Source organism: Betta splendens, chromosome 13, assembly GCF_900634795.4.
Source record: "Betta splendens chromosome 13, fBetSpl5.4, whole genome shotgun sequence".
NCBI lineage: Eukaryota > Metazoa > Chordata > Actinopteri > Anabantiformes > Osphronemidae > Betta > Betta splendens.
The window spans coordinates 10,949,599-10,961,699 of record NC_040893.2 but is presented as its reverse complement, the minus strand read 5'-3'; the positions used below and the strand labels follow the sequence as shown (position 1 = coordinate 10,961,699).

At 43.2% G+C, this 12,101-nt stretch overlaps 4 protein-coding genes across 5 annotated transcripts; 1 reads left to right on the top strand and 3 right to left on the bottom strand.

Moving 5' to 3' along the window:
* Positions 1–1,250: 1,250 nt before the first annotated feature.
* folr (folate receptor) lies at positions 1,251–4,355 on the bottom strand. The gene is made up of 5 exons (XM_029171166.3): positions 3,819–4,355; positions 2,932–3,064; positions 2,590–2,778; positions 2,234–2,369; positions 1,251–2,122 (listed from the first exon to the last, which is right to left on the bottom strand). The coding sequence occupies exons 2-5, from the start codon at positions 3,058–3,060 to the stop codon at positions 1,848–1,850; spliced, it is 729 nt and encodes a 242-aa protein (XP_029026999.1). The 5' UTR covers positions 3,061–3,064; positions 3,819–4,355; the 3' UTR covers positions 1,251–1,847.
* A 296-nt stretch (positions 4,356–4,651) lies between these two features.
* Positions 4,652–6,924, top strand: anapc15 (anaphase promoting complex subunit 15). 2 transcript variants are annotated; one of them, XM_029171169.2, is made up of 5 exons: positions 4,652–4,799; positions 5,084–5,205; positions 5,610–5,669; positions 5,994–6,134; positions 6,230–6,924. In XM_029171169.2, the coding sequence occupies exons 2-5, from the start codon at positions 5,086–5,088 to the stop codon at positions 6,275–6,277; spliced, it is 369 nt and encodes a 122-aa protein (XP_029027002.1). In that variant the 5' UTR covers positions 4,652–4,799; positions 5,084–5,085; the 3' UTR covers positions 6,278–6,924. The 2 variants fall into 2 exon arrangements, with proteins under 2 accessions (XP_029027002.1, XP_029027000.1); XM_029171167.2 differs by having other exon boundaries at positions 5,610–5,678.
* A 102-nt stretch (positions 6,925–7,026) lies between these two features.
* tomt (transmembrane O-methyltransferase) lies at positions 7,027–9,235 on the bottom strand. The gene is made up of 5 exons (XM_029170332.3): positions 8,951–9,235; positions 8,424–8,690; positions 8,148–8,344; positions 7,894–8,016; positions 7,027–7,693 (listed from the first exon to the last, which is right to left on the bottom strand). The coding sequence occupies exons 2-5, from the start codon at positions 8,683–8,685 to the stop codon at positions 7,496–7,498; spliced, it is 780 nt and encodes a 259-aa protein (XP_029026165.1). The 5' UTR covers positions 8,686–8,690; positions 8,951–9,235; the 3' UTR covers positions 7,027–7,495.
* A 141-nt stretch (positions 9,236–9,376) lies between these two features.
* On the bottom strand, positions 9,377–11,939 carry sfrp2l (secreted frizzled-related protein 2 like). The gene is made up of 3 exons (XM_029170328.3): positions 10,876–11,939; positions 10,432–10,512; positions 9,377–10,350 (listed from the first exon to the last, which is right to left on the bottom strand). Exons 1-3 carry the CDS (start codon positions 11,387–11,389, stop codon positions 9,935–9,937), a joined length of 1,011 nt encoding a protein of 336 aa, XP_029026161.1. The 5' UTR covers positions 11,390–11,939; the 3' UTR covers positions 9,377–9,934.
* Positions 11,940–12,101: the final 162 nt, after the last annotated feature.

The following is a 12,101-nucleotide window of genomic DNA, read 5'->3' as shown; positions in this document are numbered from 1 at the left end:
AAAAAGTCTATTCCCATGGCTTCTGGGTCAAATCGCATCAGAGGCCATGTCATGGTAATGAGCCAGTCTGTAATCTAGGCTGAATTGATTCAAGTGTAACTGGATTTTGGTAATAACCAGCAGTGTTATCAATCAGCGTTGACTGTAATAACAGCATTGTTGAATTAATGAATCAACGTAAATAGGCCACATTAGATGCGTCCTGCTCTCCATTGCTCCTATATTGTACCTTGCACAATGGCAATAAAGCCAAATCTAATCTAATAGCTCATTATTCATATGAGACTTAAAAAATATTATGTCAGTGTGTACCTGGTTGTTTTAATGCATGACTCTAAGGTTTATCCAAAGGTAAATGCAAAGAGAAATTAAAATGGAATAAAACATACTTTCTGTATCAAGCCTCCTATTTTAGGAAAGGTGACATTTCTTCTAATCTCTATTTTTCTCGCCACGGCCAGAGACAAGGCCAAGCTGCAGCGTGTCATCCACTTAGCGGAGAAGGTGATCGGCTGCCACCTCCCGTCTCTCCAGGTAATGTGTTGTGACCTCACGCCACAAGAACAGCTTCTTCCCCACTGCAGTCAGCCCATTGGTCTGGGTCACAGTTGTAGTGCTGACCTACAACGCTATCACCAGGAAGGATGAGCTGATCTGTCAGTTGCTAATTTTCAGTATTATGTTTTCAAAATGAGCAGAGACCAGTATCAGCTACGGTTACATTCTGCCTAAAGCTGAGGCAAAACATTCAGACGTGGCATTCAGTCACATGCACACACGTGCACGCGTGCACGCACACCCACACACTCACACTTACTCATCTTATGCCTCACAGATTCATACAGTCGTGTGACCAAAACACACAAACAGCAGGAAAAGGAGACGTGCACATCTGTAAGGCACATTTATATGTCTGGGAGGACACTCTCCTTTTTTCCTTCCTGCTGTATTTTCTCCGTTTCTCATGGACTCACACACTCAGGGGACTGGAACCCCATAATTACCCAGTAGCGGAGCCCACTAGCCACTAGCTGGCTCAGAGTGGTCATGTGATGCCTGATCGCTGGGGCTCAGTGTTCCATGTTCCATATAAGCAGAGTTTCCTCACTGGTGGTTGATGTTATCAAGGGGTTTTGAAGCTCGTCTGTAAAGTCTGTACTTGTTAGCGTCTTGTCCAGACACACAAGCTTGTTGTTTTATCTTCAACGTACCATACTTTCCTTTACACAAACCTTCTGCACAGTTAAATATGAATTCAGTCTTATTTATTCATGATCACAGCTTCATAGACAAAGGCTGGATATAATGAAGACTGAAAGGATAACTAAGAAGTAAATGACAAAGCACAAAGGGCCCGAAAAAGTAAACCAGAAGAACATAGAAGTACGAACGGGTTATTTTCCATTTATGTGATTATACATATATATGGAAACTGCAAAGCTCCATGTGAAGTAATCCAGAATTATCACTTTACTGTTGTATGGCTCTGACATCCAAGGTTCTAACAATAATACTATAAATATCAGTGGATGGTTGTACTCAGAGTTCACAGGCACAAGGTTAGAACAGACGTGACCCTGAATTTTAAACTTTTACCACCGAAATCTAGGTCATACTTTAGATAACAGATAGTAGATTTGAAGAATGTCCCTTAACTTACATCACCGTTCCTAGAACTGGAGAAACATAATTTCAGGGGAAAGTGCACAAAATGTTTTCTAGCCAAGATAATGAGTGAGCGCGAGAGTTATGAGACTGAATGGCTAACCTGAATACAGCAGAGATAGACCAACGTTCAAGAAGGTTCTTGGGGTTTTCAATGCAATGCAGGATAGTTTGAGAATATTTTAATACATAAATACGGAAAACCAAGCAGCTGCCAGGAAAAGTGCTGCTGTCGGGGCAAAACCTTGGCGTTGCGGTGCGCTGTTAAGGTAGTACTCTGCTACCTTCTTGTTGGGGTTTGGCCCAGTGAACCACATCTGCATGCAGCGGCCTGAGTCCTTGGAGTAGGTTGTATAGAGGTAGGAGTTGGACCAGATTTGTTCACACATGGACTTGGGGTTGGGGAAAACCTCAGTCCACTTTGTGCACTTACTGCCTTGAGGGCATTTGTTGGTACCTGCAACAGACAAGAGACAGGTGGTTGGTGAAATGATGAGTGATGATTGAGTGTGTCAGTGTTTTAAACCTTTTGGGGGTTAGGGTTACCAATGGGGTTCGTATACCCTACCTGAAGACCAGTCCCACCCCTTGTGCCAGTTACTCTTGCAGGTGAAGTCATTCTTGCAGTCTTCCCACCAGCTGTTGCAGTCCTCGATACACAGAGGCACGTCCAGGATACGCTCGTTGCGCCACTGCTCACTCGCCTTTAAAAACACAGAAGATAGGTTTGTAGGTGTTATTTTTAGAAAATCATTAGATATTAAAATTGGGGCACATTGCAAAGTTTCTCTCCGAAATCTTCATAAATGCATTTAATATCTTATAAGAATAACATAAAGTAATTGTTCTCTGCTGCCATCTAGTGTTGCAAATGCACACATACAAGGGAGACCGGGGAGCAGTGCTGCTCTATACTGTACATACTGTCTTTATCCAGGGCCCCAGGTGTGGAGAGCACTCATAGAAGCAAGTGTCCTGGATGAAATGTTTCTTGCACTTAGGGCTCATAGCACCGCAGTGGTTCCAGTTGAAGAAGTACAGGTAGGAGTTGTCTTTGTGGGCTTCTTCAGTGGTATTGGCTCTGCAACATGCATTGTCTTTCCAGGGAGCACACTGGAAACAGGAAACACAAAGGACGCCTGTTTATATGTGTCTCAACTCACTGTGGTAAAACTTGTTATTCTGGGTAAATTGGTGATTTTATTGTGTAATCTACCCACTGTTTGATTTGTTCTGTCTTTGATTATGGAAGATTATGTTCATCACCTGTTGAAATAGTTCTCCCTCTGGGCCAGGTTCTTTTTTTTGGTGTTTTGCATCCATACACATGTTGAGTTTGTCCAGAGGCAGAACGCCTCCGGAGAGGGCCAGCAGCAGGCAAAGGACAGTCCACATGGCTCTACAGCAGGGAGGCAAGAAGACAGGAGAGAAACAAAAAATAATCAGTCTTTTTACAGAGGAACAGATTAACCTTGGTTGTTATTAAATGTGCTGAATAGCTTTTTTTGGAATGTGAGGAGCTACTGTTTTTAAGAAGAAACTGGAGAAGCTACATAAAATAAAATAATGTATAAAATATAAACTTTCCTTGTTTTACACATATGTGCTCGTGGTTCAAAAATAGAGATTAGGAGAAATGTCACCTTTCCTATAATAGGAGGCTTGATACAGAAAGTATGTTTTATTCCATTTTAATTTCTCTTTGCATTTACCTTTGGATAAACCTTAGAGTCATGCATTAAAACAACCAGGTACACGCTGACATAATATTTTTTTAAGTCTCATATGAATAATGAGCTATTAGATTAGATTTGGCTTTATTGCCATTGTGTAAGGTACAATATAGGAGCAATGGAGAGCAGGACGCATCTAATGTGGCCTATTTACGTTGATTCATTAATTCAACAATGCTGTTATTACAGTCAACGCTGATTGATAACGCTGCTGGTTATTACCAAAATCCAGTTACACTTGAATCAATTCAGCCTAGATTACAGACTGGCTCATTACCATGACATGGCCTCTGATGCGATTTGACCCAGAAGCCATGGGAATAGACTTTTTTTAGGTTCTGACTCTTTACCCTGGCATATCTTTAAAATTAGCAAAGCATGAACATAATAATCAATCATAGAATGCAAAATGTGATTTACCTTTCTTGCAGATTCTGTGATGTTTCCTTCGTCTGTGCTTTTTCCTTCAAATGAATGTCTCCTGTTTCCTTTTATCTCTGGCACACTTGTCAAGACTAAATAACAGCTGAGAAAACGCCCATTACTGCAAAACTTTGTGTGGGAGTGTGTGACTTGAATGTGACTAAAATGTGGAAAACTTGAAAGCTTGCACGACCCAACGCTCAGGTCTCTAAATTATTGTGTTACCAAAGTCCAAAGTCTGTGTCACGTGTGTGCTGAGACAAAGAAAGAACATGACAAGCTCTTGTCAATTTGTTCATGCCCAGCTTTATTGCATTTTACTGTGTAAGGGTGTTTGTCTTATCTCAAGGCCAATCATGCTCTCTGCATTAAACACTGTGCTTAATGGCAGCGTGACCTTAGAAGCCAATAACTTATGTAAAGGAAATAAGTTCCCCTGACTAAATAAACATTAAACATTATAATCATGTTACAGTGGACTTACGGTAAAATAGTATAAATCACCAAAGTGCATAAAGCTGATATAGCGTAGTATAATGAGCTAAGTGTTAGAAGAAATAGTTCTGACAATTTAAAATATATAGGTTTTTAAAATTGTGTTCAAATGGTATTCACATATTATTAGAAATTACTATTTATTGAGAGTACAGCATTTGGAAACACTAAAATTAAAGTCTGTTTGAATCAATTTTCATGTTTTAGATGGAACAACAACAGTTTCCTTCACCAAAAAGAAAAGAAAACAAAAAACAACATTGTAAGCGATTGATTTTCTGTGGAAAATAATTTTTGTCAATGCTCTGCTTGCATCTATTGAAGAGTATTGTGGAACCTTTGTAACGATACATCGGAAAAGAGGAAGAGGAAGCTTTATGGGTGAACACCAGCTTCCGGAGAAATTTGTTTTTGAAATTGTTGAAGCTTAGGCGAGAGACTGACAGTTATTTCATCTGTGTCAGAGATCGCTGAGGATTACAGGTAAATGAAGTAAACCACGGTGTTAATTAGTTCGGCAAACGTTACTTTTATGTTGATAATGTTCGTGTGAAGTAGGATCGTTAAATCGGTACATTACGATAACTTGTGCTCCTTTAGTATTCTGGTGTTGTCTGTGTGTTCTGAAATTAACTCTATAGTTTTGTTATTTCTAGACGTAATATTTACTTTGGTAGTGTTTCCTTTTAGAAGGGCCGTTTGTTGTTGTCGCGGGGCTAAAGAAACGGAGACAAACTAACGCTCGCGTTGTTGTCCGTGTGTTCCAGCCATGTCCACGCTGTTCCCATCGCTCCTGCCCCGGATAACGGAGTCCCTGTGGTTCAACCTGGACCGGCCCTGTGTGGACGAGACCGAGCTGCACCAGCAGGAGCAGCAGCACCAAACCTGGGTAACACTGCTACTCACATCTTAATGAGTCCTGTTTAACCTGAAGCCCTAACAATACAAGTGATGCACAGTCCTCGATCGGTCCAATATCAATACAGTATCTTGTGTATGTATATCTTGGTAAAGACAGTCTAAGGTAATAATCATTTCTAGCGGTCCTACCCTTTTAAGATGGATTAATTAGTAATGGAGTATGACCATTAGATCAGGAACAGTTACATAATTATGTTTTTAGGCTTTTTCTTTATCATTTGGTGATATGACAATATTGGGTAGCAATGTTCTATTTAACTGGCACGGTACTTTTAATTTTTAAAACATTTTCAGCAAGCCCGTGGCCTCAGTAATTGCTGTGTATCAACCAAGTACAAATGTGGCAAGCTGATTTTTCTTTTTTGGTCTCAGTTGCAGAGTATTGCTGAGAAGGACAACAACTTGATGCCCATCGGGAAACCGATTTTTGAGGTATTAAATGTATGGAAGTAACTATTATTTTTGGCCTTTTCACACTATATAAGCCTATGTTGTACCCCAGCGCAATGACAGTAAAGCTGATTGTGTTCTAATTTGTATATTGCACAAATACGTAGAACCACTGCATTTTATTGTGCTAGTATTTAACAGTTTATTACACTTAGACTTTAAATACATTTAAAGAAAAAAATCCTATTTACCTCTGATTTATACCCTTTGTGCTTGTTTTGATCATCTATATTTAGAGTGCTCTTGATTAAAAAACTGATTTATTTGTGTTTTACATGTGTTAATATGAACATTTCCTGGGTGCAGACAGGATATGAGGAGGAGGACGAAGAGGATGATGAGGATGAAGAGGACAGTGAGGAAGACTCAGAAGACGAAGAAGACATGCAGGACATGGATGAGATGAATGACTATAATGAGTCGCCTGATGATGGCGAGATTAATGAGGTGCTTTGTTATATAATTGTTAGAAATAGTAAATATCTAAAACACATTTTTTCTTGGTGTCTTACAGTAGTCTTTAATCTGGCTCTGTCTTTCAGGTGGACATGGAGGGGCCAGACCAAGACCAAGACCAGTGGATGATCTAAAACCATAGACAATTTTACTCTCTGCCTGGCAGTGGATTTTCACTTTCCACTCAAAACATGATTGCTGCTCCTTTAGACTATGACACAGATGTTTTTTATTTATGTAAAAATGAAATAATGGAGTTAAAACAAAAAAAATTATGATCTCCTTTAGAGGGAGATTTTGGTAAATCCTGCATCAGTGCATCATCACCTTTAAAGCTGCTATTCACTGTAAGGCTCTTTGCACATTTTATGTCTTTGCCTTCTTCTTCTGCTGTTGTTTCCAGTTGGGTACACACCTGCATATTGGCAGCAGTATCCATCTAAAAGTGATGTTTTCTGTTTTAATCATATCTACAAAGAGTCTGCAACCCACTGACTGAGCACAGGCAGTTCTGTCAACTAAGTAATCTGTTACCTTTGAAGGAGAGATACCCTCTAGTCCAGTTTTGTTTTGCAAAGCTTGTGAGCCAGTATAAGGTTAAGACAGTGTTTATGTTTTTACTGTCAAATGTATAAACTTGGTAACATAGAGGAATTTGAATGTGAACACACTTGTCCTTTCAAACTATCTCACCAGTTGCTAATGGGGGTTTTCATATTATTTGTTGTAAAATGAAAACATGCCCTGACAGTTTGTATTAAAATAAATTATTTTGATGAAATTGAGCATTTTATTTTTAATAAATAGGTGTAAATATTATATAATGATGTCAGTGAAGGATGCCTTGTGTTAATGTTCAGTAAGATCAAAAGCATTAGGTTAAAGTTAAGAACAGATAGTGTTGGTAAATCCAATGTCTAATTCACTTCAACATTTATAGTAAGAGGTCAACAGTTCACTGTTTTGGTTCCTACCAAGAGTCATAACATTCATTACAAACTTGCTAAAACTGAAACTGACACCAAGTTAGATTTTTATAACTTAATGAATTTGCTTATGTTAGTTTCTTTATCTTGTGTTTACAGCATAAAATACTTATGTCATTTCTGGCATTAGGTTTGATCAGGCATCTGTCATGACAAGAAATAATTATTCACGTATGCAGATCTTTCGGATGATATTCGGGCAGTTCATTCACTTGAGTTGCATGACAAAAGAACCACTGAGACACTCCACTTCTTTTTTTCACATTAGATTCCTTATTCCTTAATGCTTTAACATGACGTATACCATCCAGAATGTGTAATTGAGCAATAGCATGTGATATCCCAGTTTGCCACAGTCTGCATGATCTACTTGATCCCCTGGAACACCAGCTCAGCCATCCCGTCCCTGACGCCCCTGCTGTACTCCAGCGTTGCCCGGTGAATCTTCCATTCATACAGGCCGCACTTCCTGATGTATCTCAAGAACTTTGGAGCCCCAGGAAACAGCACGTTGTCTGCCACTACCATCGACCCTTTTCCCAGCAGACCAGAGCCCTCCAGCAACTGTACACACACACAGACATGTCACGTAGTCACGTAACTGCATTAGGCAGAATGCATTTGGGAAAAGAAGGATTTCTGTTTTACAGCACAAGCATCATATTAGTTTTAAATGATTATCTGTAAGTTTAGATGAACTGAACTTCTTGTTCACTGAGAGAAACAAACTTTTTTCAGTCACTTAAATGATTTATTCCCCCAACCTGCAGATCAGGAAGGTAGCACTTCTTCCAGTGGTCCATAAACACAAAATCCAGCCTTTCTAAGCCATAGTCAGACCTCAGCCGAGGAATCACCTCATCAGATGGGTTCACGATGAGTTCTACCTGAAGAATTAATTATACAAGATGACTCCAGTAAAAGACAAACTAAAAGTCTCCCATTAACAACATAGGACTGTGGTGTTTTCATATGTTGGTCATATACAGAGAGCGATGTCCCATATCTCAGCTCCCACCGTGTCATCATCAAACCCTGCCAGGCGAACGACTTTCTCAACGATGGCAGCATTCCCTTGGTCCATCTCAACGCTGTAGAGCCTGGCACCCAAGGGCAAAGCCCGGGCGATCCGCACCGTGCTATACCCACAGTGGGAGCCCAACTCCAGCACTGTTAGAGGGCTCTGCTCCATCAGCAGCCGGTCCAGGATCTTTCCTGAACACAGCAGGAATGAGTCTAGTCAATCAGCTTTCTACTAAACAGACCATCAGATGCATTCTGGTCACCTTCCTACCCTTTTTAGGCCCAATGTTGCTGATGAACTCCACCTTGCTGCACCAGAGATCAAAGGTGTCCAGGATGCTGTCAGGGTCTCCAGGGGTGGCTTGGGTGAGGACGTACTGGAAGGCGCGCTCCTCGCGACTCAGGCCAGTGGCACAGTCGTTCCATATCCTGACCAGGACCGCCCGGTAGAACAGCACGAAGAAGTAGCGGTACCTGATAATCAGCGTCAGCAGGAGCGGGAGGAAGGCCAAAGCGATGGCGGGAGACACCATCGTGGCTTGTGCAAGGACACACACAGTTCATTTAATAGTTTCTGAAAAGATACACTTATCTGAAATTAGATGTTAATTCATTTAAAAACACTTTTTATATTTCGAAAATATATGAAATTGGCTCAAGTTCAGTCTTTCAAGCTTCAGGCATTTGTTGTAAGAAGAAAACAGGCTCTAGAGCTTTCTATTACTTTAGGTAACTACAGACTAGCTCATGAAACAGATGTGAAACCAATAAGAGTCAGAGACAAACAGACAGTCTCACCTTTGTTCCAAAACGAAAGCAGAGGAGTCGAGCGGACGATGAGAAGGAAAGAGGTAGCGCTTCAGCAGAGACAAGTGCAGAATGACCAAGGTGTGCGCGTGTAAGAGAAGGTAAGAGATCTGGGGCGATCAATAATTGATGTGTCACACATGACATCATACACCTTAATTTCTAAACAACAATGAGAGCAACACACTGTAATTAAATACATAATCGTTAGCAGTAGTTTACCTTTGGGGTCGGACGCATGCGTCTTACTGGATTTGGGATTCTCACTGTGAAGAGCAGTGACAGAGACCGAGTCTGACATTCGATATATCAAGGTAACGTCAACAGGTGTGTGCGTAAAGGTCCAATGGAGTCCAATGTCTATTTTTACTGAGTGGATGAAAAGTGGAAAGGTAAAAAAAACAAACACATTTACTGTCCTGTCTAAATGTAATGTACCACACTGTGGGTATTATTTATTTAAAAAAAAAACAAATCATGAAATACAAAGTGATGTAGGTATACAACTACAACAAAACTTTACCAAAATATCCATCAATAGAAAACGTTTAGTAACGTCAGTCCATTGTGTCCTCAATATACACACGTACACAATAACACTAAACGCACAAGCCATCAGTTTGAAGCATAGCGGCCTCTACACGCCAGGTGTGGTAGTACACTATAACAAGGCTTTATCGGCACTTTAGGATTTTCTTTATTTTGTTAAACAAACTCTAAAAGCATTGATAAGAAGCTTCTTGGTTAAAATATTATCAAACCTGTGACAGTGACTGACTGTATCATTTGTCACACTTTAGCAGAAACAATTAATCAGGATGTGGTTGCTATGCAGATTTAGAGGATAATCGTACAGCACACATCCATTTACACTGCATTAAACAATTCCCACTCAGTGTCATCTATTGACCTCATACTGTGACAGTCGGCGACACATAACAACCAAACAGCATCCGCGTTTCCAGGCTGGAGCTGTTAATATCTGCCTGTCTGCAGCTCTGGACAGGACTGTTTAAGCAGTGCTCTGATGAACTTCTTCAGCTCCTTGTCGCCCCTGGTCCACCTCATCAGCCGAGTCAGCACCAACCTCCCCTCCTGCGCCTGAGCCAAAGCCAGGAACCAAGCGCCTCGGACCGCGCTCCCTTCCTTTCCCTCCTCCTTCGCTTGTCTCTTCTTTACCTGCGCCTCCTCCGCCGCCTGTGCAGAGTCCAACCCAGGGCACGTACAGGAGCCTCCCTCGTGCAGCCACAGAGCGCTGTGCGCCACCGCACCTCCACCTCCTGCCCTGTCTGCGTCTCCACCCGCCCACCTCAGGATGCGGCTACGGGCCGTGGGCACCAGCTGCCGGTCGGTCCCCACCGTGGACGCGCTGCCCAGGCGCATCTTAAACGCTGCCACAGAGATAATGTGATTTAATGACGGTCACTCAAACTTGCTCCAGATAATCTGTGGAGTGAGATGTTGGTGTTCACCATATGGGCTGCGGCAGAAGTGCTCCCGGACGTCTGTCTCTCCTTCGGCGGCCAGGCTACAGGCTTCGCAGATAACACTGCCTGGGGAGGTAAAGGAGACGGGATGAGCTGCCTCTAAGTGTCTGCATGTGAGAAGGGGTGGGAAGATAGTGGGACTTTGAGCGGAAACAACGCGATCGGGGTGTAAAAAAGAACAAAAGATAAGTCTTAATGGATGAATAGATGAAAATAATTATTTTAAATTAAATCAGAGGAGACGGTACATCACATGACATCATGGTTGACCTAGAGGGCAGAAGTAATAATTATGCATTAAGAAGACATAATGTAGTCTTTTCTGAAGCCCATAATCATCTGAAGAAAGCAAAAATCCCCGGGAAACACTGATTTAGTACAATCAGATGAAAGCAGCAGCTGTGTTCACAGGAGGTGACCTCCACTGACCTTTGAGCGCCTCCTCCCGCCTCGCCTCCTCCGCCGTCCTCTGCTCCTGCTCGCCGGTTGCCGGGATACAGAGCTCGGTCCCGCGCGGGAACCGGGAGCAGTTGAACATCTCCGGCCACGGGAACCCGAACGCGCTCATGACGGGCACGCAGCCGTCGCGCACGGCCTCGCACAGGCCCCCGCAGGGGCTGAGCGGCCCGCTGAGCTCCGGCAGACACACCGGCGCGAAGAGCGAGCACAGGAACTTCTTGGTGTCCCGGTGGCAGAGCTTGGAGACGAGCGGCAGCCACGCCGCCGACTGCTGCTGCGCCTCGCGCAGCGAGTCGTGGCCGAGGAGGTTGGGCACCCGCATGTGCGCGTAGCCGATGCCGTGGCACAGGGACATGGTGCTGGGGATGGGTTTGCACGCCGAGCGCACCGAGGAGCTGAAGCCGAGAGACGGCGGCGGCGGCAGCCCGATCTGGGCCCGCGAGAGTCCGAGCAGCGCAAAACAGCTGAGCAGAAGCGCAGACATCGTGCTCGCGCTCCAACGAGGAACTTCTGAGTGAAGTCAACGGCGCTGCCTGGACTTGACCGGTTTGTGGGAGTAAACGGAGGAGGCGTGGAGGAAACGGGGGGTTAATGAGAGGGCAGGCGCCTCCCCGTCACCGCCACACCGGCGTCTGGCTCCGCATTTAACGCGAGGGCCGAACCGTGCTCGCTCCTCGTCCGAACTGCTGATTTGTGTGCAGAAACAGACACGGGTTCCGTTGCGGTAGTGGGCCGCGTTTCCGCAGCGCTGTCCCACATCCGACTGCTACGACGTGAATGGAGCGCAGCTGCGGCGCGTGCGGCGGCGGACTCTGTCGTCACGCTGAGCCACGGGGCGTCCGCGGCCCTTTGATCTGTTTGCAGGGAGCTCGGCACGTATGCAGCGGCAAGCCTCATCTTGTTTGATGTTGCTCGGTGGCCGCTTATTATGAGTTTCAATGACTTAAACTTGTGTTACTATTTTTTTGTCATGCTTTAGTTTAAAGCATCACATGTCTGTTTTTGTTAGTCTGTTTTTTATATATACTGTATGTTTCTTTGAAATAAAAAATGTTTCAGTAATCTGTTTATTTATCTGGTTTATACTATCAGGAAATCTCTGTGACTCTCTTTTGGCTGTGGAGATAAAATTACACAAAACTACGTGCTTCCATCCATAGAACGTATGCAATAGAGCACTAGATATGCTGCGGCTC